The following is a 27,499-nucleotide window of genomic DNA, read 5'->3' as shown; positions in this document are numbered from 1 at the left end:
AAATGGAAAGGAAAAGCACGTGCACCTTTATTCCGAGAAACAAAGAAACTTATATGGATAAATGGGTAAATGGAAAGGAAAAGCACGTGCACCTTTATTCCGAGAAACAAAGAAACTTCTTTGTTTGGGGTAGAATCTGTGATCCAGTTTATCTGTTCCTGTTAATCTGTTGATGCCAAGCATTTAATTAAAAAAAAAACACACATTTGTATTTTCATATATGTCTTTTTAAAAAGCTGGTGATAAAAATAAAAACCCCAACAAAAAATTATCAGGGAGAGGTGCCTGGGTGGCTCAGTTGGTTAAGCGTTTACCTTTGGCTCAGGTCATGATCCCAGAGTCCTGGAATCAAGTCCTGCATCAGGCTCCCTACCCAGCAGGCTACCAGCCCAGCAGGGAGCCTGCTTCTCCTTCTGCCTCCAGCTCCCCCTGCTTGTGCTCTCTCTCCTGCTCTCTCTTTCAAATAGATATATAAACCTTAAAAAAAAAATTATCAGGAAAATGTATGGCACGTGACTAATAGTGGTTTTTCCTAACTCTTGCCAGTCACGAGACATCTTACTTGAATTTTTTAACTTGAAAATTCTAATTAAAACTGCGTGCTGCGAAGTGTGTAAACCTGGCGATTCACAGACCTGTACCCCTGAGGATAAAAATATATTATATGTTTAGAAAAAATAATTTAATTTAAAACAACAACAACTAATTTTTAAGGTATTTAAAAAAACAAACAAACAAACAAAAAAAAGACCTGTCTTGTGTTTTCTGGTTCATCTACTGAAAGGAAAAAAATCAGTACCTAAATTTTGTACATGGCAAAAAGCACAGAATAGACTGCAACATAAAACCGTATTCGTTTGCACACATAGGTCTGCTGGGCCTGTGTCTGCCAAGAGGGGGCAGAGAGTGGAGGAGAGGCAAAGGAAGAATGTGGGTAGCTGCACCAAGGGACAAGACAAAAGCTGCCTCTGTGCCCTCTGAACTCAATGTTTACTTCTTCCCTCTCCACTGCTCCAGCAATAAGTGAATAAATGTCCTTTTCGCCTAAAATAAACAGAGATGTGTTGCTTTTGTTTTTTGGGTTTTGGTTTTTTTGCTTGCAACCAAAAGAACTGGCACCTTATCTCCATCATATTAATCTCCCTAATACACAATCTCAATGACACTCTATTCCTCCAAACTAGAAACAGCTCCAGGTTGCTTTCACGATTAAGCATCAACTCTTCAGCCTGTCATTCAAAGCCCTTCCTAATTCAGAACAGTCTGCAGAAACACAGACTCTGAAGTAGGGCAGTCCTGGGTTCAAGTTCTGCCCGTTGCTAGCTGCAGGACTTTGAATACGTGAATGAGTGTCTTTCAGCCTCAATTCTTTCATCTGTAAAACGGAAACAAGAATGTGATGCCTGTTTCAGGAGGCCGGTCTACGGGATATCACTTCCAAGTACTAAACTGTGTAGGTGGACACACCAGCCCAACTACCTGCTGTCCCTGAGAAGGCCTCTACTTTCCTGGTCTTATACCTTTAAACATCCTCTTCTTTCTTTCAGTCATTATAGGAGGATCATACGATTAGTAACTGATGGAGGTATGATTCTAACCGAGATCTGACTCCAAAATTCACATTTTGTAACCACACTATCATATGGAACTGAATTAAAGAATTAGTAGGGGGCGCCTGGGTGGCTCAGTGGGTTAAGCCGCTGCCTTCAGCTCAGGTCATGATCTCAGGGTCCTGGGATCGAGTCCCGCATCGGGCTCTCTGCTCGGCAGGGAGCCTGTTTCCTCCTCTCTCTCTCTCTGCCTGCCTCTCTGCCTACTTGTGATCTCTCTCTGTCAAATAAATAAATAAATAAAATCTTAAAAAAAAAAAAAAAAAAAAGAATTAGTAGGGATTGCAGCATACTAATTACATTTTCTACTGATAATCGATCAGGAGAAAGAAAGGAATCACAACCACTCTCCTCCACACTACACACAAACACTGAGAGTTAGTGCCATAGACGAAAGGCTTTTCTTCAAGGCTTGCAAATTAACACAAAGCCTGGCAATGAATTTACCTAAAGACTGGCTTCTATCTTAACCATCTTGGTATCTTCTAATTTTAGCTCTTGAAAATTCAGACACTCTCAGCTAACTTGTAAGCCCTCTGGAGAGAGGTGCCCTCCAGACATACTACACAGATCGAATGTATCATACAACTGTAAACAACCTTGTGAACATAAAGCCATATAATGGACACAAATGTTTCTGATCCCCTAAACTACCTGAAGGGAGCAGAGCTAGCAAGATCTTCAAGACCTGAAATTGGCACTCAGAAGAATAATCACCATGGAAGTAAACAAAGAAACTCGTTCGGCCACATTAATAGAAGTACTCTTAGCTAGTATGTTTCAAACTTTAAAATAAAACCAAGTATTAAGTCTTGTCACTGGAGTACATGTTGATCCCAGAGGGAGTACCCAAGTGCATCCTGGGAACCATCCTGCCTCGGACCCAACAGATGAGCTCATGGTCCCTCCCATGGTCATGTCTCTAGAACTGAGAAAAACATCCACCAACACTACCAGCACAAACCCAAGCTGGCCTCCCACTGCCCTGAAGCAGCTCTCTCACAGGCGCACCTTGAATAGTGTCTTCCTTCAGGACCTCTGTTTCATTGTCATCATTTAAGCAATAAACGGTTTCTTTCTGTAGATCTTCTTTCTTGAGGGTTCTGGCATCCACAACGGTCCAAGACTTTTTAACTCTCTCCTGTATAATCTTAATTCCAAAAAGAAAAATAAAGGGAAAACAAGTAAAGCCAGGATTCTAATGAAAAAATGAAAACCCCATATATTCTCTGCTTTATAAGAAAAGTCTGTAACAATTACTCTAGCTAAACCATTCTGTTTGCTCTGGCCAACTGTGGAAATTTTCACTTATTTCATAACTCTTCCTGCATTTAATTTTCCCCCCAAGGTAATCCACATATAAATATTAATTATTTATATACACATAAGCATTTTCTATACAAAACCTTCATATTCATAAAATGGGACCACACACTGTTACTTGTCTTCCAACAGAGAGAAAAGGGAGAGCTGTCTATCAGAAGCCAGAACTCAATAAGGAAATCCAGAAAGAAAACTAGAAAAAAAAGAAGAGAAGGGATGCCTGGGTGGCTCAGTCAGTTAAGAATCTGCCTTCAGGGGTGCCTGGGTGGCTCAGTGGGTTAAGCCTCTGCCTTCAGCTCAGGTCGTGATCTCAGGGTCCTGGGATCGAGCCTCACATGGGGCTCTCTGCTCAGCAGGGAGTCTGATTCCCACTCTTTCTCTGTCTGCCTCTCTGCCTACTTGTGATCTGTCAAATAAATAAATAAAATCTTAAAAAAAAAAAAAAAAAAAGAAACAACTTTCAGGGGTACCTGGGTGGCTCAGTGGGTTAAAGCCTCTGCCTTCAGCTCAGGTCGTGATCTCAGGGTCCTGGGATCAAGCCCCACATCAGGCTCTCTGCTCAGCAAGGAGCCTGCTTCCCCCCACCCCGCTCTCTCTCTCTCCCCGCCTCTCTGCCTACTTGTGATCTCTGTCTGTCAAATAAATAAATAAAATCTTTAAAAAAAAAAGAATCTGCCGTCAGCTGAGGTCGTGATCCTAGGGTTCTGGGATCAAGTCCTGTATTGGGCTCCCTGCTCGGCAAGGCATTTGTTTCTCCCTCTGCCTGCTGCTCCCCGTTTCTGCTTGCTCTCTCTCTGACAAATAAATAAATAAAATATTTAAAAAAATTTTTTAAATCTCCTTTAAAACAAAAAGAGAAGACTGTATTCTATTCCAGGCCTTGATGGCAGCTGAAAAAAACCAGCACCCTCCAAGGTTTTCATGGATGTAGCATGTGTCTTAGAATTAAGGCCCTGATTATAAAAAGATTACTTGATTATATAAACACGTTTTTGTGTATTTTCTACACTTAGATGTTTGTTTGTATGTATTTAATTTGTTCATTTAAAGAAAACAGGCAAGAAAGGTCACACAGAGGCACAGATCACAGACTCCTACTCAAACTGCAATTTCACCAATAATCACCAAAAGCAACTTATTTTTGAAAGTGTACTATTTTGTACACATATAAAGAGATTACAAAAGGCAATTTCACAGTCACAAGTCAATAGTTTTTGATAGTTCACAGATGCTGTTACTGCCAGATTATTAATAACTGAACTGGGTGAGACTGAGTTTTCAAAATTCTGGACTTCTTTAGTGTATATCTGTATTTCTGCTATGATACTACAGTGACATGATTTCATGCATTCCATTTTCTTTCAAAAAAGAAAAAAAAAGTAAGAGAAAGGAAGGAATCTGGATTACAGATGATTTTTAAAATTTTCTATTCTAAATGCATTTTACATAAAAAAGCTAAAGAGAGATGAGATGAACAGGGAGAACAGTTAGAGAGGCAATAATTATGGTAGTAATAACTCACAAATGAATTGGCAGTTCCTTATATAAGCATATTTGCCTGCCTGATGCATTGCTTTAAAAAATATGAGTTGGGGGGGGGTGGTGCCTGGCTGGCTCAGCTAGTAGAGCATACAACTCTTCATCTTGGAGCTGTGAATTTGAGCCCCATGCGAGGTGCAGAGATTACTTAAAAATAAAAAAAATTTAAAAATTAAAAATTGAAAATTAAAAATGTGTAAGTACCACCTACCGATTTATAAGCCACGATCTTTATAGACAAACTGGAGCCGATGGTCAGAGTGCAGTGCCAAGGAATCGAACGCTTCTCAATTTTCTTAAAGACACACAGTTGTCTCAGACTCTCACTTAAATAAAAAATAAACATATATGTAACTCTCACTTAATAAAATATTTATATATACAATGAAAAAATACACATGTAACAAAAACAATTTTAAAACATTAACCTTGCTGGGGGTGATGCAGTTAATTTTCCAGAACAAGAAGCGAATTGTCATTTATCATTATGAGAGGAACAGCAAGGGATGGCAGGAAAATGACAACCACCAGTTGGGAGAGAGCCAGAATACAACCGAGTTGGCTTAGGAGGAAGAAACTGAATTACATTACCGACAGGTGAAAAAGAACATCTCTCTCTTCCCCTACTCAATCTTCTCTTTCAATTCAGCCCCTGGTTCTTAACGATTTTTTCAAGACCAAGGACATGTTGAAGATATGATAAAAGCACACTTCTTAGAGTTTGCCCACAATTTAAAGGGATCACCAGCTCCCTGAAAACCATGGACCTAGATATAAGAACCTCTGGCTTCAGGATATTAAAAGGTGAGTCCCATCCCAAAGTATCGCTGCTCATAACTCTCTAACTTACTACTTCATTCCAATCACCTTAAATAAAAGTATATATATATACACAATGGAGAGAGTTAAATAAAGACCCTCCAGGGAATAAAGGAATTTAGTCCATATTTAGTCTTAAGATAAAGCACGTTAACTCCAAGTTTTCTACTGGAAGGGATGGGGAATTGGGAAGTAACAAACACAATGTAAAGGGTTACTTTATTTGAAACATAAATGAGGATCAATTCTATTTTTATCTGGTCCCTAATCAAACACAATAGACAAGATTATAGGAAATATTTGGAATTTCCTATATTCACTAAGAAAGAAACCAATGACCAAACACATTCAAAGCATATAATCCAGGGACGCCTGGGTGGCCCAGTCAGTTAAGCATCTGCCTTCAGCTCATGTTATCATCCCAGGGTCCTAGGATTGAGCCCCACGTCCAGCTCCCTGCTCACTGGGAAGCCTGCTTCTCCCCCTGCCTGCCACTCTCCCTGCTTGTACTCTCTCTCCCTCTGTCTTTCTCACAAATAAATAAATAAAACCTTAAAAAAAGGGGGGGGGCGGTAATCCAGACCAAGATCAATTCCCTTGGCGCAAATGCAAAACAAATCTACAAAAAGGTAGAGAATTATCTGACGTTATTCAGAGTTAAGGACAAAGAGGTTTCAAAAGACTCCAATTTTCAGAAATAATCCATAACAAACAGTAGATATTCTACCAGGCACCCTACTTCTAGTCTATGATAATAAACAAACAAATAAACAAAGTTAATGATATTTCTTGGCTTTGGACTGTTGAGGAATGAAGGGGTCTGAAACAGATCTAACATATCCATAGGACATTACTTAGTTTGAGTCACATGTAAAACCACTGTAAGTTTTGAATTCAGCTCCAAGAGAATTTCTAAAAATTAGCATCTAATACATAACATCTGAGAACAAGTGGATCATTTCTGCAGTAGACCTGAATCTCCTCAAGCGAAGTCTGGATGAGGACAAGTCTGGCCCAGGGCTGTCCAGTACAACTTTCTGCAATGATAAAAATGTTCTATTTCTAACCATGCCTGTCCAAAAGGCTGCTGAGTACATGAAATGTGGCTAGAGTGACCAAGCAACTAAATTTTTAATTTTATTTAATTTTAATGTATTCAAATTTAAGTAGCCACAGTGGATAATGGCTGTTGTATCAAATCAAAGTATCTTCAAATTGTGAGGACATGAGGACAACACATGGTAATTTCCCTCCTGGCTATGATACAGGAAAATGAACTTTTTAAACATTAATTTGTTTAGGCCTACAATTTTTATTTATCACATCATGGTGAATTTCTTAGGTTAAGACCTATAGTCTGATATCAGAGCAAGCCATGTCCAAATTTGAAATAAAGAAGTTAGAAGCGCATATCTGCGCACAGTACAGTAAGAACACGTATTATGATAAGAAACGTCACTTTACAGGATTCCTTCCTGATTCCTTTTCCAACCCCTATGGAAACTACAATTCAATTTCTAAAATTCCCATTACCCACAGTCTTTCAAGGGTGTATGTATTTAGAAAATCAGGATTACTGTTTGTATTTCTTGTAATATATTAAAAATATAAAAATTTCAAAATCATAGCTGAGAAAAAAATTGGGGTATGTATCACCTAACTACTCAAAAATATCTCAATTGCTGAACTTTTATTTCAATTTAGAACTTTGCTCAAAATGCCTGTATTTTGTGTGTTGATTGATGAACAGGAATTAAGGAGTACTCTCCTGCAGAACATGAAATTCCACAAGCCATACTATACAGTGTTCTACTGCTACTTTTCCCAAGTCAGGCTCCTCAAACCTTCTTGGGTTCTTTGCTCAGAATAAATCCATGTCCGATTCCAACCAAGAATACTAACATGGAGACTAACACAGTCTCTCCCATTGTCTCTAACTGAAAGGTTGCAAAGGCAGTTTGTTTTACTGTTAATCAGTACTTCAAGGATTTCACATTTTTAAAATTGTTTTGCCTTTACAAAACCCACATAAAAGATATAGATTATAAATTCATTATATTTTGGATGTTTTGTTTTGTTTTGTCTGAACAAACTATTTTTTGACCAAAAATTTTTTTTAAAGTCTTTTAAAGAAAAAAAGTCTATTACAGTTAAGTATGCCATCTCTTAAAACCTAAATCAGAGATTAAGAGGATACCATTTCAGATCTGAAACCACTTTTCAGAATTAGGAATGTATTTTTCAGGTGAATAAAAAGAAAGGGCCCACGAACTGTGCCCCAAACTTGGCATAAAGAAGAAATCTACTATCTCATCTTTTACATTTTGATTTGTTAAATCTTTTGTGGTATCTATACATTTCCAAACTTCAAACACACTGTCCTGGAAATAAACCAGAAGTCTTGTTCTGACCACACAAACAGAAAAGGGGATAGGGGGTTGGTGCACTGTTTCTTCAATAAAAGTCAGAACATTTATTGAATAATGGCAGCTAATTCAAGAGTAGCTAATTAGGGAGCCCCGATCAAAAGAGAAATTTACATGGTCACTATTGAAAGTTGCAATCAATGTTTTCACTTCTTACCTGAAGGAATAAATTTCATCTAGCCCATCTTCACCTTCTAAAGACATCATCACCTTTTTCACCATCCGAACACCTTCTTTTTGCTGCTCAGTAATTCCTTTTAGAGGAAAGGAGGGTCCATGGTGGTCTGAGCGTGCGTTCCCATCTCCCCTGTCCCCAGTTCCATCCTCCTTGCCAACGGGGAAAGGCAAACTATCAGGAAAAAATCAGCAGTAGTTAAGACGACAAGCTTTGAAGTCAAGAAATAAGCTGGGCTCTAATCCTGTGACTGTGGATCACTAGCTATGACAAAACGGGCATGTCGGTCATCAGAGCTTTAAATTTCTCATCTGTCAGATGGCACTTACCGAACTTAGTCAATATTCTATTAGTTTCAAGTGACTGAGGCCTTTTTGGTTTGCTGAAGGGGGGGAATTCGTTGGTTTACATAACCAAATAATTGGAAGTGCAGGGTTGCACATGCCTTAGGAGGACTGGATCCAGTCTCAACCACGTTAAGGACTACCTGACCCTCTCACTGTCTCCATGTTGTCTCCATGTGCCTTCATGCTGGCTTCACTCTCTGAATGGCTTCCTCCACATCGTCTCTGAATGCCTTTGAGCACACACTGTCCAGCTCTACTACCAAAGAGGAGTGGACTGAGTATCTAATGCTCTAGCATCAGTCATAAATTCAGATAAGCCAGGTAGAAGTGGTAGCCTGGGGACTAAGAAGATGTTGGCTCTCAGCTGAGTCATGAGGTTAAAGTGTAGGAAGAACTGCTTCCTAGAAAAAGGTGGGCACTAGTCTAGGCAGCCAAAAAGAATAATAAAAAATAAAATAAAATAGCCTTTAATGATCCCTTGATGTGATTATGAAGAATTAAATGATAGAATGTGTACAAAATACTTAAATACATGTTACCTTTATTACTGTAGATCTAGCATTCCCATATAGACATCACTTAATTGCTGGAAATAGGGAAAACCAATTTTGTTCTTGTGTTCCACACTCCAGTTGTTTGAAATGAGACTAAAACTAGATTGTGACTACCAGTCACAGAGATTCAATAATCAATATACAAAATGAAAAATCAACCAACCAAACAAATTTTATGGTAATACTGTATATGGCACTTTCTAAATGCTTTCATGTAAACAACCTCATTTAATCCTTCTAAGTGGACAGAGATTTCTATCTCCACGTCCTAAAAAGCAACTGAAGCTACAGAGGCGAAGCAAGCTGGCCAAGCCACACAGCCAGTGAGTGACACAGCAAAGACTGTCCCCTGATCAAACGATAAAGTTCTTTCCAAGGCAGCGTATCACTTCACTCCCCCTGAAACCCAAAGAACAGACTTTTCAGTTCACTCAGCGTCACCTACTGGTCACGCCCATGTGGATGGTTATTTTTAAGGTAGTTTCTTTACTATTTGATTTGCTATAATTAAAATAATGCTCCCTGTTTAAATGTTTTCTACATGCACTCCGCATGACAGGCACAGATGTCCTGTGAGACCTACTGGATAAAGAGCCTCCAGGAAGCGGTGTATGGCACACAGGTCCTGTACCAGGCCACTGCTGTTTCTACCACCGTAACCTGAACAAAGAGGGGAATGAGATGAAAATCGAGAGTCGGGAAGTTCTCCAACAAAAAGAAGTTACAGTAACATTTCTTTCTACTCTGCTTTTGACCACATTGACACTTTCACAACAGCCAACAGAAGAAACTAAAACAAGGTCCAAGGAATGAGATGAGCCTGCTCAGAACTCAGTGCTGCTTGGGCCTGTTCCAACTGGAACAAGCAGTCATATCTGGGTTACATCAAACAATAAAACCAGAAACTTCATTTTGTTGTGCTGGAGATTTATAGCATAGGAATAGAGCGTAATGCCCAAGGAAAAAAATGCAACCTGTCACCTAAGCGGAGATAGACGACAAGGCTATACTCCTTCTTCGACACACTTTACAGTATCACTCAGGCAAAAAAGCCCTTTCCAATGACTTTGACAGAAGTGCAGTAGGCTTCAACCATGTAAAGGCATCCTGAAATTATGAACAGGGAAGAGGAGCCAGGCAGGGCTTTTGAAGTACTGTGAAAACCTCAACTCAATACGAAGAGAAGTGTCACTTAAAAAGCACTTAATTTCTCTGAAGTACTATCTTAACAAGTATCAGTTTGATGGGTTACTCTGAACTATTTTTCTACAGTTCTACAGAAAAAAGATGCCCCTCTGCAGTCTTAAGAGATACATACATGCAAGAGAGGTTCTTAATTCCCCACGGCAGGCCTTTCAAAGAAGCCAAAGGCTTACCGTTCTAAGCTGGAGGCTTCCCGGTATAGCTCTCGATCTGGAAAATGAGTGTCCCCAGAAGACTAATAAGTCAACATCCTATACCATCACTCTGCTTTCACCAAAAATAGGACAAGATAAGACAAGTTTCAAATGCAGCAGGAATGATCACTGTGGTAAAAAAAAAAAAAAACAACTTTCTTGTTAGGGACAGAAGATAAAGTAAATGCCTGGGATGGGGCGGGGCATTCAAGTTATTGGGCAAGGAGAGTTTCTGTCTTGCAATAAATGGTGAAATATTTTGTGAACTTTTTGTTTTTTTTTTTTAAGAGAGAGAGAAAGTGTGTGCTAGCGCTGAATGGGTGTCGGGGGAGGGGCTGAGGGATGGAGAGAATCTTAAGCAGGCTCCAGGCTCAGCACAGAGTCCACTGCAGGGCTAAACCTCACCACACTGAGATCGTGATCTGAGCCGAAATCAAGAGTCAGAGGCTTAACTGACTGAGCCACACAGGCACCCCTTCTTTGAACATTTTTCCCTGGAATCTGCATACCCCATTTCTAAATACACAAAAGCAAATTACATTTTACATACATGTGCATATCCTTTAGATTTGAAAAAGACTTAGAGATAAACATTCTATGTGTTTAAAATGATTCTCGTGTTGAAATGTGTCTCTACCCTAAAAACAGCTCCTGCCTGGGGACGCCTGGGTGGCTCAGTTGGTTAAGCAGCTGCCTTCGGCTCAGGTCATGATCCCAGCATCCTGGGATCGAGTCCCACATTGGGCTCCTTGCTCCGCAGGGAGCCTGCTTCTCCCTCTGACTCTGCCTGCCACTCTGTCTGCCTGTGCTTGCATGCTATCTCTCTCTCTCTCTCTGACAAATAAGTAAAAAATCTTAAAAAACAAAAAAACAAAAAACAGTTCCTGCCTGCAAAATAGAGTACTCTAGAGCTATTGAGCAAAAGAAATCACCAATCTGGGAATTGTTTGGGTAAAGTCCTCTACATAGGCAGGGGATAAACTGACTATCCTCAAAAGTTTCCTCAGTTCTTTGAGTCTAAGAAGAGCCAATAAACAATCTGCTAGTGAGCTAAATTCCCATTTCATTGTGACTTTCATCCCTTCATCACTAAAACTCAAGGGTTCCTGGAACAGCGGGAACTCTCGTGAACGTTTGCTGAAGTCAGTCATCTGACATATTTCGACTCTAAGCACAGAGAGACTCTTGGGAACCAAGCACTCTAGAAAGGGGCCCCACTCCCTGTGTTATGGGAGTGCAGGACTGGTCTTCAGACATTATTCTCATGGTCTTACAAGAACTGCAGGGAGATGCCAAATTTCTTCAAGTTATGGATTATAACGTCCAGCTGATCTTTGCTGAATGGGCTGCTGAGGTCAGTGAACACTTCAATATGCCTCTTCTCAAACTTCTTTCCTCTAAAAGAGAGAGTTATTACAATAAGAAATCATTCTCTTGAATTTCTACCCACAAACTCAAATATACTTGGTCAACGAGCAGAAAGAGGTTAAGAAACTAATCTAGATAGTTAACAAATGTGATTACATTCTAGAATCCCACGTATCATTGATGCTCAATTAAGATCCTACTAACATATAATCAAGTAACTACAACCTACGAAGCATATAATCAAAATTTTTGAGCAATATGGAAATATTAAATCCCTGATTTACGAACTCTAACTTCAGTTAATGATGTGGTCATTGTGATTAGAAAGGATCCCTTTTCCAGCCTCCACTTAGCCAAAATGTAAACAAGGAATTCTCCCAGGAACTACATCAGCCTTGCAAGGGTTCACTTTCCAAATACCCTGGTCAGATTCCACTCACAGGGCCAGGGGCAGGACTTTATACAAAATGTAAAGAGATTGAGAAATGATAATACAAATCTAGGCCCCAGATTTTGTGCAAATGTTCTTCCTAACAGTCAAGGGATGGGTGGGTGTGTATATATTCAAAGACCCACATTTTAAAGGCACAGCAATTAAACAAGTAATGAATTAAATTTTTTTTTTAATTTAAAAAATTTTAATTTAAAAAAATTTAATTGTTTTAATACTACAACTTTAAAAAATTTTTTTAAGTTTTTATTTTAATTCCAGTTAGTTAACATATGGTGTTATATTAGTTTCATGCATTTAATTCAGCAAGATTAGGAACAATACCATCTAACTTTTTTTTTACGTTCCTGGTAATTAACTTAAGTCAAATAAGAAAGGAACTTGAAACAAGCCAAACATTTATTTCTCCCAGAGACATTCTCATCAACTATAGCCCTTCCTCTTTTTAAACTTAAAAAATAAAGGGCGAACTGGACCACTGAATTCTATCAAATGTTTCCTTAGCCACACAAACATGCAGCTCAATTACAATGAAATCACACAACACACAGAATACATCAACATGTAATTTTAGCCGAGAAGCTCATTTCCACCTCTCTTCAATTGAGACACTTACACAGTTTCTTGTTGAATCACATCCATGCACACAATGAGTGCATCCAGGACTTGGCTAGTTAAGGGCAGAAGATACCACTAAAGAGTCCCTTTATCCCAAGAACACGCAACTTCTTTACTTCTTTCCAGTGAGGTCAACAGGGCTTGAAACTGTGGACTCTGGGCTGACTCTGTGATGATTTAAAAGTACTTGCCAAATTGCCCTTCTTCCAAAGTTTATCTGGAAGGTAATCTACCATATTCCCAATTATGGAGACAAAAATTATGAAGCCATTTTACTATCTCTAAATTCATTTGTGCTGATTACAGTCTACTCTTAAAGATGAAGTGAGGTATAATTTAGCATTTGCAAGTCACTCAGCACAGGAACACCTCCCAGTGACCAGGGATACCATTACTGTTTACAAAAGTAAGAGTAAGCCCTTAAAATCATAGCATCTGTGGAAGAAATTGCAAATCTCGGTTTAGATATCATTTATCTAAATATATATTTAGATGACTTTTGCAACAAAAATACCCTCTGTCTAGGAAAGCACTGAGAACACTACTGCTTTATTCTACTATTATCTTCTCTGCATCCTAACATCTCTAACCATCTCTACCAACAATCCCTCTGCACATATCAATAGACAAATACACCCACAGGTATCTTTCCCTTATGGTACTTCCCAAGTCCCCAATATCACTAACAGAGCGAAAGGGTAAGTGACTGGAGGGCCAAATCCAAACTGATTAATTTCACATTAAATCCTAACATACACCACCTCCATGTTCCTAGAGCCAAAAACATCCATATTCTTGGGCTGAGATTCTAGGGAGCCTCACCATAACTAGATTATGATTCATAACTAGATTATGATTCCCCAGTATAAAGGAAATTTCGTAGGAGTCTTCTCTGGTTGAAAAAGGATACAGTCAGCTTGTTGGGAACCTGGTTGGATTTTTCTTTCAATGTCCTCCAGCAAGTCAAAATCTGGTAGCATCAGGTGTCTGTGCACTGTGATGTTCTGATACTGATCCTTACCAGCAAGGGCATTCTCGGTGCCATCTGTACCAAAAAGGACTAAAGCAATTTCATCCCTGCTCTCAGCAAACACCTAGAGAAGAAAGTTAAAAGGTTAAGAATCATTGAGTACCACCTGGAAGCCATTGGATACCTAACCTTCAGGGAGTAAGACAACCATACCTATGGCATGTTCCTGGGGTCACTGTCAACAACAGAACACTAGGCCAGATGGTCCACGGGATGATGATAGACAATTCCTAGCCTCTAAGAAGACTTTCACTGAGTATAGATCTTATCATTCATTTCAACAGAATTTGGACATAGGGGAGTAGAGACTGGTAACTGCTCTTGGTGTCGTCCAGCCAAATCAGACTTTAATTCTCAATGAAAATAAATTATGGATAATTTGAAATTATTTTAATCTATCCTTCTGGAATGATGACTCAAGGTTTCAATTTTCCAGAGGATTAGAAAAATAACTGCTGGTTCATGTCCTGTATCCCAGCAATTTCACTCACAGGTATATATACCATAGAGAAATTCTTGCATATGTACTGGAGAAGAGAGTACACTTCAAGAGAGTTCACTTGGACACTGTTCATAACAGGAGAGAAGTGGAAACAAACTAACTACCCATCCACAGAATGCAAAAACACACTACAGAATACTTATAGAACAAAATATTACACCTCAATGAAAAAATGAATAAATTTGTGCATGCTTATCAGGATGAGTAAATCTTAAAAACATAAGGTTGAGAAAAAATAAGTTGCCGAATTATATAAAAACATTACACACATTTTTGAGAGTTTCATATGATACTAAATATTATTTATGAATATGCTTAACATCCAAAAGTATAAAACATGCATAGTAATTACTGCAAATTCTGAGGAAAAGAGGAAAGGAGAGAACTGGGAAGGGATATACAGAGCGCTTCAAGTTTATCTGTAATTATTCTGTGTGTGTGTGTGTGTTTAAGATTTTACTTAATTATTTGAGAGAGAGGGTACATATGAGCAGGGAGAGGGCAGAGGAAGAAGCAGACTCCCTGCTGAGCAGGGAGACCAACACAGAGCTTCATCCTAGCACCCCAGAATCATGACCCAAGCTGAGAAGCTTTAATGACTGAGCCAATCAGGGGCCCCTATTTGTAACTATTTTTAAGAAAAAAAGAAAAAGAAATCAATCAAATGTGGCAGAACTTAAGTAGTGTATAGTGCTAGATAATGGAAAAATAGCTTTCATTATATTATTCTCTGTATTTGCCTCTTTTATGAATCATTTCTTCTTTTTAATTATTTTTATTTTAAATATTTATATATTTGAGCGAAAGAGAAACAAAGATAGTGAAAGAGATAGCAAAAGAGAAGGAGTGGGGACGAGAGGGAGAAGCAGGGAACCTGACTTGGGACTAAATCCCAGGATCCTGGGATCATGACCTGAGACAAAGGCAGACCCTTAACCAACTGAGCTACCCAAGTGCCCTGAAACAGTTAATAAGAAAATGTAAAAATAAAAAACAATATCTGACCCAAAAGGCAGTCCTGTTCCCACCTACCTAACCCAAGACTTTTCCATCAGTGGGAAGAATGCTGCCTGGGAAGAGGATGGAATCCTATCCTTCTTTATTATTGTTTGGTCTCTTAAAGTACCCAGCATGCTAATAATTCCAGATACAATTCCTAGTTGCACCAGGCAGAAAAAAAATCCTAGTTATTGAGGTTCAAACATGTCCAGCAATGGGGCAGCCCAACTAGAATTCTACCTCTGTCCTGGACAAGACTTCATCCTAAAGCAAGGTAATCTTGCTCAACAACAAAATCTCAGCCAGGAAAGGGAAGGAAATTTTGAATGCAGCAGGAGACAGGCACCAAGTGCTGTTACCCAGTCTTCCAGATTCAGACTCCCAAGGAAGAGGCAGAGCCGAGAAGAAAAAGTGCAAGAACGGCTTCTCTTAAAAAAAAAAAAAAAAAATCTAGGGGCGCCTGGTTAGCTCGGTTGGTAGAGCATGCAAGTCTCCATCCCAAGGTTGTGAGTTCAAACACCACATTGGGCAAGGAGCCTACTTAAAAAATAGTAATAATAAATAAATAAAATAAAAAACAAATTAAAAAAAATCTATACATTGAGATATAGGACCATTACTTAAATGCAAATAACACAAATTACTAAAACTAGGAATGGGGTTAGAGGCATTCTCTTCTTGACACATCGAGGACTCCAGGTCATCAAAATTTGTTAAAATCAAGGGTGACAGGTGGGATGTCATAGTGCCTAGTGAAAAGGGCAGCACCCAGAAGAAACAATGGAGGTGTCCAGGAGGAGTAGGAGCTGCCACTGAATAAGGCAGAACTTCATGGCTTTAGGAAAAGTAGCAGTCATACCAAGAAGGGACAGAAATCAACAGGGGAGTCTTATTCATCCCATTCCTGACCCCCCTGAATGTGAACTAGTCTAAGTGACTTGCTTGGCTGCTAACAGCAGAAATGACCTCCTTGGATTTCTAAAGCTAGGTCATAAAAAGCCATACAGGCAGGTCTCTTGGAATAACCACTCTTAGAAACTTCCTTCTTAGAACCAGCTGCCACCCTGTAGGAATCCCAAACTACATGGAAAGACCACATGCAAGGGTTCTGATGGACAGCCCCAGCTGAGCTCAGAGCCAACAGAAGATTTAACTTCTAGCCATGAGGGTGAGCCAGCCACCTTAGGAGTCCAGCTCAGTTTAGCCTTCAAGTGATTCAGCCCAGCCAACATCTGAATGCCCTTGCATAAGCGACCGCAAGAAGCCAAACTGAGCCATCCAGCCATCCCTTAAAACCAGGAGAGATAATTTAAAAAAAAAAAAAAAAAAAGTAATTTAAGACATTAAGTTTTGGGATAATGCGTTATCAGCAAAAGGTTACTTGGAATAGGCACAAAGTAGCTGAAGTACTTAATTAAAATCACGAGGTTAGTAAACGTCATGACGGAGCAAACCCAGGCCGCCTGGCTCTAGAGACTATTTGTAAACATTTTTATTTTGCCTTGTTTCTGATAAAAAACTATAATATCTAATGGAGGGGCCAAAACAAAGGAAGTAAAAATGTCAGGCTCTAGTGGTAGTTGGACTTGTACATAAGTATATGTTAAAAAAAACTCCTCAGATTCCCAAGACACTGAGGTTGGGGGTGCCTGGGTTGCTTAGTTAGTTAAGCATCAGACTCTTGATTTCACTCCAGGTCATGATCTCGGGATCCCCGTGCTGGGCCCTGTGCTCAGCATGGAGTCGGCTTGGGATTCTTCCTCTCCTCCCGCTGCCCCTCCCTGGCTCATGTCCTTTCTCTAAAAAAAAAAAAATTGAAAAAATATAAAGTACCAAAAGTACTGAGGCTGGACATCCTAGGCAGGCTGGTATCTTGTGTTACTAAGTGGAGACAACAAGCAGTTAAAACAAGAGTTATAAGCTCAAAACTTACCTGTCGCTGCACAAACATGGTCATCACCTTCCTTGCTAGTTCAAATGGGGACTCTTCGCCAGGAAGGGAGTTACTCATGGCGGAGCCCACATCCATACACAGTACAACAGCTGCCTAGAAACAATGTCAGAGAGTGAGAAAATGTTAATAATGGTCATTAAAAATAAAAAGAAAAGAAAAACAGGTATGGCCTTTGCTTATTTCACTCAAAGAACCTGTCTGTACTCTAGGAGACTTAGGGACTACAGGACAGAGGGAGGGAGACTGTTCTACTTAAAGAATGTATGTAAGACATATAAATGTTTATGACAGTGAAACTTTAAATAGTCCTAATATTTTTTGAAAAATAGAAAGCCAGGATGCTCCAGGATGCTGCTGTTGCTCAGCCTGAGCCCAGGAGTAAACCCAGAGGGAGCAAACCTAAAAACAACCCACAGACCAGAGCTAAGTCCAGTGCAGCAGACCCCAAAATACATCAGACAGTTGACATGCAGAGCCACAAGCATGAGAATAGATGCTTTTTTCCTAAGCCTCTGATTTGGGGGTAGCCTGTTATGAAGAAGCATTTTTGAGGCAAAAGGTGACGGCTACAACCTATACATACTGAAATGCTATACCCCATCAATTTGAATCAGTTCGTAAACTGGGGTCTAAAATGAAGACTACGACACCAAATCTATCCTAGTAGAGGACAAAGACACACAAACAAATAATAATGGCAGAATATTCCGTGACAGATGCATGCGGTGGGCACTGAGAGAGTAAACAGGAGGGGCATCTACCCAAGACTGGTGGAGGGGATGGTAGAGTAGATAAAGGAGGGGTAAGGAGGCAGGAAAGCCTTCTGGATGTATGTGATCTTTGTGTAAGCCTTAAAGAAGAACAGGATTCAAACATGGGAATATGGGGACTTACAGGTAAGGGAACCACAGAGACGCCTCATCAATAGACAGCAATTGCATACATCGGGACTAAGGGAATAGGAAAACAAACTAAAATAAAATAGTTACATGCAAAATTTTACATTTGGCATCCAGAATTCAAATGAATATGAGTTGGAGACCTGAACAAATGGCAACCCACGATTTCAGTGTGGATTATAACGTGAGTCACCAACATGACGGCTACAGCACTACATTCCCCACACCTATTTCATGTTTTTAGGTTGTATCAACAGTGTATTGAATTCAAGGAAGGAAAACCAAGAGTAGATTAGCAACCTGGAGATCTGAGATCCAATCCCACCTTTATTACCAATTAGCCTTGAGTCCCTGGCTGACTGTCACTTAACTTCGCTGTTAATTCCAGGCAGGAAGCAGTTGTTGGACTAGATGTGATCCACGGTTTTTTCCAGAGTTAATGTTCTTTGACAGGGAGTCTCACCTGTGCTTTGTACTAATCAGACCACAGGTGACAAACCGTGAGCAATTCTGAGCACATCTTATGAAGATTAATTACAACAGGACATGAGATACGCAGGTTAGAGAAGGATCTACAGAACAGGGTATGTGAGGAACAATTTGAAAAAAACTAGATATTTGAGCCAAGTGAGAAGATTTAGGGTTACATGATAGTTCCTCCCAAATACTTGGCAGCTGTGTTAGAAAAGGACTGGTCAGAGAGAGAGAGATGGAATGGATCAACAGATGGAAGTTACAGGAAGACTGTTATGACTCCATACAAAGGAGAAAAATAACATTAAGAAGTGATCAATAGGGGCACCTGGGTGGCTCAGTGGGTTAAAGCCTCTGCCTTCCGCTCAGGTCATGATCCCAGGGTCGTGGGATCCAGCCCCGTGTCAGGCTCTCTGCTCAGTGGGGAGCCTGCTTCCTCCTCTCTCTCTGCCTGACTCTCTGTCTGCTTGTGATCTCTCACTCTGTCAAATAAATAAATAAAATATTTTTTTAAGGGGCACCTGGGTGGCTCAGTGGGTTAAGCCTCTGTCTTCGGCTCAGGTCATGGTCCCAGGGTCCTGGGATCGAGTCCCGCATCGGGCTCTCTGCTCAGTGGGGAGCCTGCTCCCCCTCCTCTCTCTCTGCCTGCCTCTCTGCCTACTTGTGATCTCTGTCTGTCAAATAAATAAATAAAATGTTTAAAAATATATATATATTTTTTAAAAAGTGATCAATAGAAGAACCACGGTCTTCTGAAGCAATGATCTCCTGACTCTAGAAGTGTTTGAAAAATCTGGGATGCCTGGGTGGCTCAGTCAGTTAAGCGTTCAACTCTTAGTTGATCTCAGCCTCATGAGTTCATGCCCCACATTGGGCTCTATGCTAGGTATGGAGCCTATCTAATAAAAAAAGGGGGGGTGGAAAATCTGGATGCATTCCTATGAGAGAAGTTACGGATGATTTCTAAATTTGGTTATACCTCAGACAACACATGGAAAAGAAAGACTTCAAGTTTTTCCCTAGTTTACAAAGCGTAGAACATAATGCATTAATACTAAGAGATTTCTGGAGAAAAGAGAGTATGTTTGAAAAAAGGTGATAATAAACTACAAAATTCCTTTGCAAACGATAAGGTGTACCCCCCATAGTTTCAATGCCCTGAGCATAAGAATCTTAAAAAATGTAAGGGTCCCAAAATATGTCGTCCATTTATCTAATATAGCAGAAAACGGTTTTAACCAGAAAACTCTAAGGTAAACCAGAAAACTCTAAGCTAGAAGATTAAGTCTTTTTAGTCCAGAGAACTTTTTTTTTAAAAAAGAAAACTATTTTCAAACCAGAAAATTCTAAGTTAAAGAAATAAAAGTCCTTTACTAGGAATCAAGTAACCAAAAAATGGCCATCAAAGGGTTTTACCATACAGAACTTCTTTCTGGAAGCAGAAGAATGGTCTCTGTGATACTTTTAAGTTCCTATCCCGCAGCATTAAGAAAACCAGGAAATGGAAACTGAGCAGCATAGATATAGCAACTCTTCATTTGCACAAGGAAACAATACAGGCTGTTAGAATTTTGCTCCCAGTCCACCAGCCATATACAGCTGCTGCAATGTTTTCAGCAGGTGACAGGAGGAACAAAAAGGTAACATCAAATGTTCATAATTGCTTTAATCAACATTTCCCAATGGGAGTCGTGGGGACTAGGGATCAGTTGCTGAAACATCTATCTTGCTTAACTATACCAGATGCCTACTAAAGGGCCTAGCCTTTCAATGTTTGGATGAACAAATAATTCTCTGGAACACACTTCCCTCTAGTGATCATTCAGAGACAACCATCACTTTTTGTCTATATTGAAAAAAATCATTTTAAAAATTCATCATAATGTGTATTATTAATCTGGGACACTGAGGGTCACAGGTTCCTAGCAACACAGTAGGGCTCTGAAACGAGACAGCCTGGGTTCAAACCTGAATTCCATCTCTTAGGGACCGGATAACCTTGGGATAATCATTTCACTTTCTTTATGCCTCATTTTTCTCAACTGTAAATTGGGGATAATATTTCTCACCTCATGGGCTTGTCGTGAAGATTACATGCAATCGGAAAAGCGTTTAGATCAGTGCCTCACAGAGTAAGCTTTCGATAAATGTGAAATATTAGATTATGATAGGGGTAATAACATGCTACTTTACATTTTATGATAACGTATTTTAGGGGCGCCTGGGTGGCTCAGTGGGTTAAAGCCTCTGCCTTAGGCTCAGGCCATGATCCCAGAGTCCTAGGATCGAGCCCTGCATCGGGCTCTCTGTTTAGCAGGGAGCCTGCTTCCTCGTCTCTCTCTCCCTGACTCTCTGACCACCTGTGATCTGTCTGTCAAATAAATAAAAACAAAATCTTAAAAAAAAAAAAAAAAAGAAAGAAAGAAAGAAAACGTATTTTACTCACGGTCCCTGTCTTAAGTTTTACAAATCTGTGGGTAGGTGTCTACCAAAGCTAACTTTCATTCTCCTATACATTCTAAAAACCCAGGCTCAAAAGAAACGGAGGAGATGGAGGAAGTAATGGAAGAGAAGGGTGGACTACGAAAGTAAGAAGGAGGCAGGGGGAGCGGGGAGAGTGGGGGATGAGGAGGTGAAGAGGGAGTGAGAGGTTGGGAGGGCTAAGGAGGCGGAGTGAATGGGGAGTGGGCGAGGCTCAAATTCAGGTATCCGGGCTCCAGATCCTCAGGTTGTCCCTGCGCGGCCGCCCCTCTGGACCCAGCGGTGGCCCGCCGTGATCCCACGATTCCTGCTCCCGAACCACCCTCTCCGGATCCCCTGCATCCGCAAGGCCCAAACCCGCGCTCTCTCTACCTTATTCCCGGGCCGCGCCATGTTGGGTACGCCGGTACCGCGGCCGCCTCTTCCGGGCGGGAACCCCGAGCGCCGCTACTGAGGTCCGGCAGCGTCGGAGCCCGAGCGTCGTAAAAAGAGCCGCTTCCCACGGAACCTGGAAGGGGCGGGGAAACTGGACGCCTGAGCATGCGTAGTCCCTGCGTGTCCCAGCCACACACACCCCCAACCCCGTAAGGGGTTTGTGCACAGTGAGTTGCTCGGGTCTGTAAAACTAGATTAGAGCAATTGACTTCACGGAAACCGTTTCCGTTTCCTGGTGTTGAGATCACCAACACCAGGGTCAGAGTTCTGGAGTTCGATTTCCATGAGTATGAGTATGAATCCAGAAAGTCCCTTATCTTCTCTAAAAGCCTGTTTGTTTTTTTCCGAAAAGGGAAGATAGAGGAAGGCTTCGCAGACGCGATGGCATTGAAACCAACTGCCGAAAGAACAGTTTTCCAGGCTGTCAATAGTGGGATCGATTCCTTCCTTTGCAGAGGAAATGGAATGTGCACAGGACAATGTGCACAGGACGAGGCACAGAACAACACCTGCGAAGGATCTCCCAATAGTTTGAAGCGTCGCCAGTTTGGAAGGAAGGATATTAAGCATTAATACTTAAGGATTTAATTTGGAAGTCCAATCTAGGGAATGTTCTAGAGGCGGCAGTGATCAATCATAATGCCTGAAGGCCTCGCTAGTTTAAAAAATGGTTGGGGTGGCCCACCTGGGTGGGCTCAGTGGGTTGAAACCTCTGCCTTCGGCTCAGGTCATGATCCCAGGGTTTTGGGATCGAGCCCCACATCGGGCTCTCTGCTCAGGGGGAAGCCTGCTTCCTCCTCTCTCTCTGCCTGCCTCTCTGCCTACTTGTTATCTCTGCCTGTCAAATAAATAAATAAATGAATTTTTAAAAAAATGGTTGGAGTTTTTGAATGTGGATGCGTGAGACCCAGACCCCAGTCCAAGAAAGAATTCTTGAGATGTCTTTGGTGCAAGAAGGTTGATTTATTAAAGCACAGGGCCAGAACCCATGGCCAGAAAGAGCTGCCTGGGATCGTGATAGGTGACTGATTACTTACACTTTGAAATTGGGAGGGGACTAGGAGTAGCATAAGTCTCTGAAGAATTTTGGAAGCAAGGTTTCCAGGACCTTGAAAGGGCTAGGTAGTGTTAGGAAAAGGTCGTTTATTACTGTTTAGTAAACCCTCAGTCCTGAAACCCTACAGATGTATATTGGTGCTTGGGGGATGGTTGCAAACATGTATCATTTAATATATGAAAAATCCCTTTTTGGAAACTTCTTTGTCTTTACCCTTCCTCCCACCTTAAAAGTATATAATGAATAGCTCCTCACAATGCCTGGGCGGCTCTTTCTACCCACAGGTACTTTCCCCAGGGTTTAATAAAAACACCATCTTGGAGCACCTGGGTAGCTAAGTTGATTAAGCATCTGTCTGCCTTGGACTCCAGTTGTGATCCCAGGGTGTTGGGATCCAGGCTGGTGTTGGGCTCCTTGCTCAACAGGGAGTCTGCTTCTCCCTCTCCCTCTGCCTGCTGCTCCCACTGCTTGTGGTGTGTGTGTGTGTGTGTGTGTGTGTGTGTGTGTGTGTCAAATAAATAAAAATCTTTTTTAAAAATAGGGATGTGAGGGTGATCTGGCTATGACATCTGTCACCTCATTGATCGACAGGGTTGATTCAGCTGATCTGGCTTGCTAGGCAGGTATCCCCTCCTCCCTCACCACGCCATGTTCCTGCTTCCCAAAGCTGCCTGCTCAGTCGAAGAGGATGACCTTCCCAGATGCAAGAGAGGATCGTTCTTCAGTCAAGGGTGTAGAAGGAGCTGCGCTCCTCTGCTAGAACCTCCAAAAAAGCTCTCAGGGTCTATTTGTAGGAGAACATAGGGTAGTCAAGCTTCCAAGACTACAGACATATCCAGATGAGGTGCTGTATGTGGCAGTCTGCCTTTCTTAAAAAATAATTAATTAATTAATTAATTAAAAATTTAAAGAAGTAAACACCATCTTTTTTTTGGGGGGGAGGAAGAGAGAGGAGGGAAGGAGGAACAGAGAGAGAGGAAGAGAATCTTAAGCAAGCTCCATGCCTAACACAGAGCTTGATCTCACCTCCCCAAGATCAGGATCTGAGCTGAAATCAGGAGTCAGACAGCAAACCAACTGAGCCACGCAGGCACCCCTCAGAACACTTCTTTGTATGGAAAATGTCTCAAGAATTATTTCTTGATTGGTCACTCCTGGCCCATGTCACATCACTTCAAGCTTTTGACTCAAAACCAAGGAGTTCTTTTAAAACTCAAATATTTTTTATAAATTATCTATATAAGAGGTAAATCAAATTAGTAAAAATTCACTATGGTGAAGGAAATTTGTATGTTTCATGTTGATGAAAACAAAACAAAACACCTCTCCAAAGGCCTGATATACAAGGGAAGCCATTTCAGATTTCTAAGTCACTATGACTGTGATGTAGTTTTTGAATGTGTATAGGTTAGATCCAGAGCTGACGGCCAACAAAGAATTCTTGAGATGTCTTTGGTACAAAAAAAAGGTTATTTTATTAAAGCACGTGGACAGGACCCTTGGGCATGTGGACAGGACCCTTGGACAGGACCCTTGGGCACGTGGACAGGTTGTGAGGGATGACTGATAATGTACTTGGGAGTTGGAGGACAGAAGGAAAAAGTTTTTCAAAAAAACTTTGAGATGCTAAAGAAGACCTACAAGGTATTGGAGGCCTTGCCGTTGTCAAATGAAGGTTGTTTTTCGTTCTAGTAAGCATTAACAGTAAGACAGTTGGGAGCTTCCTGGAGAAACTTTATATCCTTCCTATCACGAGTCCTTGGCTGCAGGTTATAAGGAAATTTTATTTTATTTATGTTCCCTTTTACCTTTGTTTCCTATATCATAATGGATGGGTGGGTGATGTTAGGACTCCAGGAAATTGAGTCTATGGGTCTCTGGAAGATAGGCTATGGATAAGAATACTTTTTTATCGTAAAACACTAAGACATTTATAAACTAAGGGAGAGATCATGTCCTCTTGGGCATGATCTCTATTGTTAACCTTTGGTTTTGCCTTCCTTTAGCTTTAGGGCAGCCAGGAGTTCCCAAGGAATGCCAAAGACAACACACCTGGGGGTGAGTGGGGAAGGGACGGGGTAGGTTGTAGGGTGTCAGCTGTCAGCTTGTGCTTTGTCCTCAGCTGGCCTTCTGCTCTCTCATTAGTTGTATATGATCTTCGTTCAGACCCAAAACCTGATTTATGGGCTGCCACACATGCATTGTACATAGGCTTTGTGAATGACAAAAAATATCTTGTCCTTGAGTTACTGATCAATACTCCTATTCCCTGCATCCCTTTATGATAAAACTTGTGATTCCTGCCCATATGCTAATCTATAATCTCAGTGGAAAAAGTACATAACCCTGTAAATACTGTTAATTTCCCAGAGCACTCTCTTCCCTGTGAAGTGTGTTTCCCTGGCAGCTGTCCTAACTTGGGCTCGAATAAAACTCTTTCTCACTTTCAGAGATTCTGAAAGATTTGTTCATTTGGTGTCAACTATATCAGGGCTTTTATCTTGTATGTATTTTCTCTCTTTTTTTTTTTCCTCTCTCTCCTTTAGCTCTCTTCTCTCTCCCTCTCACCCAAACCTCCTCCACTATAGGTTTGTTTCCTGGGACAAATAAAAGAGATTCTAGTACCTCTGCTTGTTTGCACCTTGGAGGGGAAGGTGGGGGGGTGGGCAATAATGTTAGCCACTATGCTTTTGCAACACTGCCAAATGTAAGTCCAGGGTTGGCCATGAAGGGCACAATGCAACTTTCAGGTCATCTAAACTTTCAAGATTTAGCATCATTTTATTGAAAATCCTGGAGGATAAAGATTTTATTCCCTCTTGGACTTGAACTGATATGAAAATGCTGCTCAGTGTCAATAGACAGATGGCTTAGTAGCAGTGTCATCATGGACCAGATATGGTTTACCCAGCTCGGCATATTATGGCTGTAAAGCCATTGGAACGCGCAGTCCTCCTTGATGCTCGCCATAAAGATTAGGCAACTATGAGCTAACAGAATGTCCATAGATGGTATTAATTCTCTAGGTATTTGCTGATAGCAAAGATGAGATTCCTTTTGATCTCTTTGGTCAAGTCTTCCTCAAGTCTAGACGAGGCTTTTATATACCTTAATAGAGCCCTTGTGAAATGATTTAAGCTTCCTCCACTAGGTTTTGAGTCTAACTAGTCTGAGAGCCATGTCCACTTCATCTCAGTATCCCTTGGCCCCACCCTCAACCCATCCTCCTCCATTTCCACCACAGCCACCATACCCTAGTCCTAATCGTGATTATTTTTGGCCTTGGCCATTGGTTTCCCTAATCCCAGAAAAATCTGACAAATGCAGTTGCAATTTCCTAATGTAGGCTTAGGTAAATATGTGATCTGCGGAAAACAGTCCACCTAAATGGACTCACCATAAATGAGTGGTATGTGGGAAAAGTCAAAACATAAGGATCCATATTAAGATCATTATACATACATAGAACAGCAATCATGCTCACCCTTTCTCTGCAAACAGTAGCATTCAAAGCAATTTTGGAGAAATTCAAAGACCATCTGAACAAAATTAATTTGATTTTATTTTTATTTTCTTTGTTATCATTTCAGTTGTTTACATTTCTGCAAAAGCACCAGAGAGCACCAAGGTTACTTTCAAAACAGCTGGGCAGAGTTTTGTTTTGTGTGAAACTAATAATAGTTTTTGTTGTTGCTATTTTTAAAGGGGGTTCTTCTGAAAAGGGTGTTCCCCATACTTCAGGCCAATGTCCGTGGCCTTCTGTGGGAGAGCGGTACTGACCTGTCTGGTTTGATTGACAGCCATTCTGAATGTAGCTTCTTCCTGAGACAGGAACAAGAAATGGGCACCAGCTGTTCTTGTGAGGACCCAAACCTCCAAAATCTGCTTGATCTCTTGGGATTCGATTTTTTTGACATTAGAAAGACACCCTCAGGAATAATTTTAAACAGAAAAAAAATAAGTTCAGATTCTATTCATCTAGATTCATCTGGTGTTCACCCCGCAGGGGCCAGGAAGACATGCTTTCATAGCACAGTGAAGATACTGTTGGTTAAACTCCAATAAGGTCCGACTGAGTGAGGCTGTGAGGTCTTGCCAAACAACAGAAACCTAACCCTGTCTTCTCCATGCTTAGGGCTACTGATCCTTGTTGGGGGAAGTTTGCAAATCCTCCCTACACAGTCTTTAATATATAGATTAAATTAAACATCATAACCCAGTCCTGCCTTCACTACCAGGAAAAAAGTTGTGCTACTATTGTATTCAACTCTCCATTCTTCCTTTCCAAAAACCCTGAAACCACATGACATTACAGACTAATTGCAAAGTACATGAGATGCTAATTATCTACTGATAGCATATACATAGTATATGTAACTAGTATCTATGTAGAAAATCTCTGTGTAACATTCAGCCATAAATAAATAAATAAATAAATAAATAAATAAAACAAAATAGCAGTTTGGGATCTGAATATATTTAAATAATTACCGTGAGGCAGAGATTCTTTTATGCCTACCAAAATTGCCATGTTTCTCTTTTTGCTTAAATTAGCAGAACCCAAATATTTAACCTGAACTATAGCTGCCTAATCAAAAAACTATATTTCCCAGCCTCTTTTGCTTGCAAGGTCATGTGACTAAGGCCTAGCCAATGAAATACAGGAAGTGTTGAGCTTGAGCGAGACTTCTGGGAAGTCTCCTTAAACAGGGAGAATATACATGTCTTTGCTCCTTCCTCTATTCTGCAAGAACCATGGATGCGAGGGCTAGAGATGTGGTCACCACTGAGGTTTTGAGGACAAGGCTGACGAGGGCTATATCCTAATGGTAGGGGAAGAAAGCCTAGGGTTTGGATGACTTCATCAGGTCCCCTGATGATCAACCTTCAGGTTTCTTCTATATAAGAAAGAAAGAAACTTCTACTTTGTTTAAACCACTTATATTTTAGGATTTGAATTCTATGCCATTAAACCAAAATCTAAGTGATACACTCAAATCTTTACATTCTGCTGCACTATGGTAGCCCAGCTTCCTAAGCA

The 27,499-nt window shown here is 40.6% G+C and overlaps 1 protein-coding gene across 2 annotated transcripts in view; it reads right to left on the bottom strand.

Moving 5' to 3' along the window:
- XRCC5 (X-ray repair cross complementing 5) overlaps positions 1–21,454 on the bottom strand; it is a 93,860-nt gene extending 72,406 nt beyond the window's left edge. For both annotated transcript variants that reach the window (XR_009403026.1, XM_059393438.1), the window contains exons 1-8: positions 21,339–21,454; positions 17,092–17,205; positions 13,538–13,721; positions 12,626–12,674; positions 11,465–11,587; positions 7,875–8,066; positions 4,684–4,798; positions 2,622–2,760 (exon numbers count right to left, since the gene is read on the bottom strand). Coding sequence is in view for 1 of the 2 variants with exons in the window: in XM_059393438.1 (XP_059249421.1) it covers positions 2,622–2,760; positions 4,684–4,798; positions 7,875–8,066; positions 11,465–11,587; positions 12,626–12,674; positions 13,538–13,721; positions 17,092–17,205; positions 21,339–21,359 (937 nt within the window). In the remaining variant the exon portion in view is untranslated. The remainder of the gene's footprint in view (positions 1–2,621; positions 2,761–4,683; positions 4,799–7,874; positions 8,067–11,464; positions 11,588–12,625; positions 12,675–13,537; positions 13,722–17,091; positions 17,206–21,338) is intronic.
- Between the last annotated feature and the right edge of the window lie 6,045 nt (positions 21,455–27,499).

Source organism: Mustela nigripes, chromosome 3 (assembly GCF_022355385.1).
Source record: "Mustela nigripes isolate SB6536 chromosome 3, MUSNIG.SB6536, whole genome shotgun sequence".
NCBI lineage: Eukaryota > Metazoa > Chordata > Mammalia > Carnivora > Mustelidae > Mustela > Mustela nigripes.
This window is presented reverse-complemented; position numbering and strand designations above follow the sequence as displayed.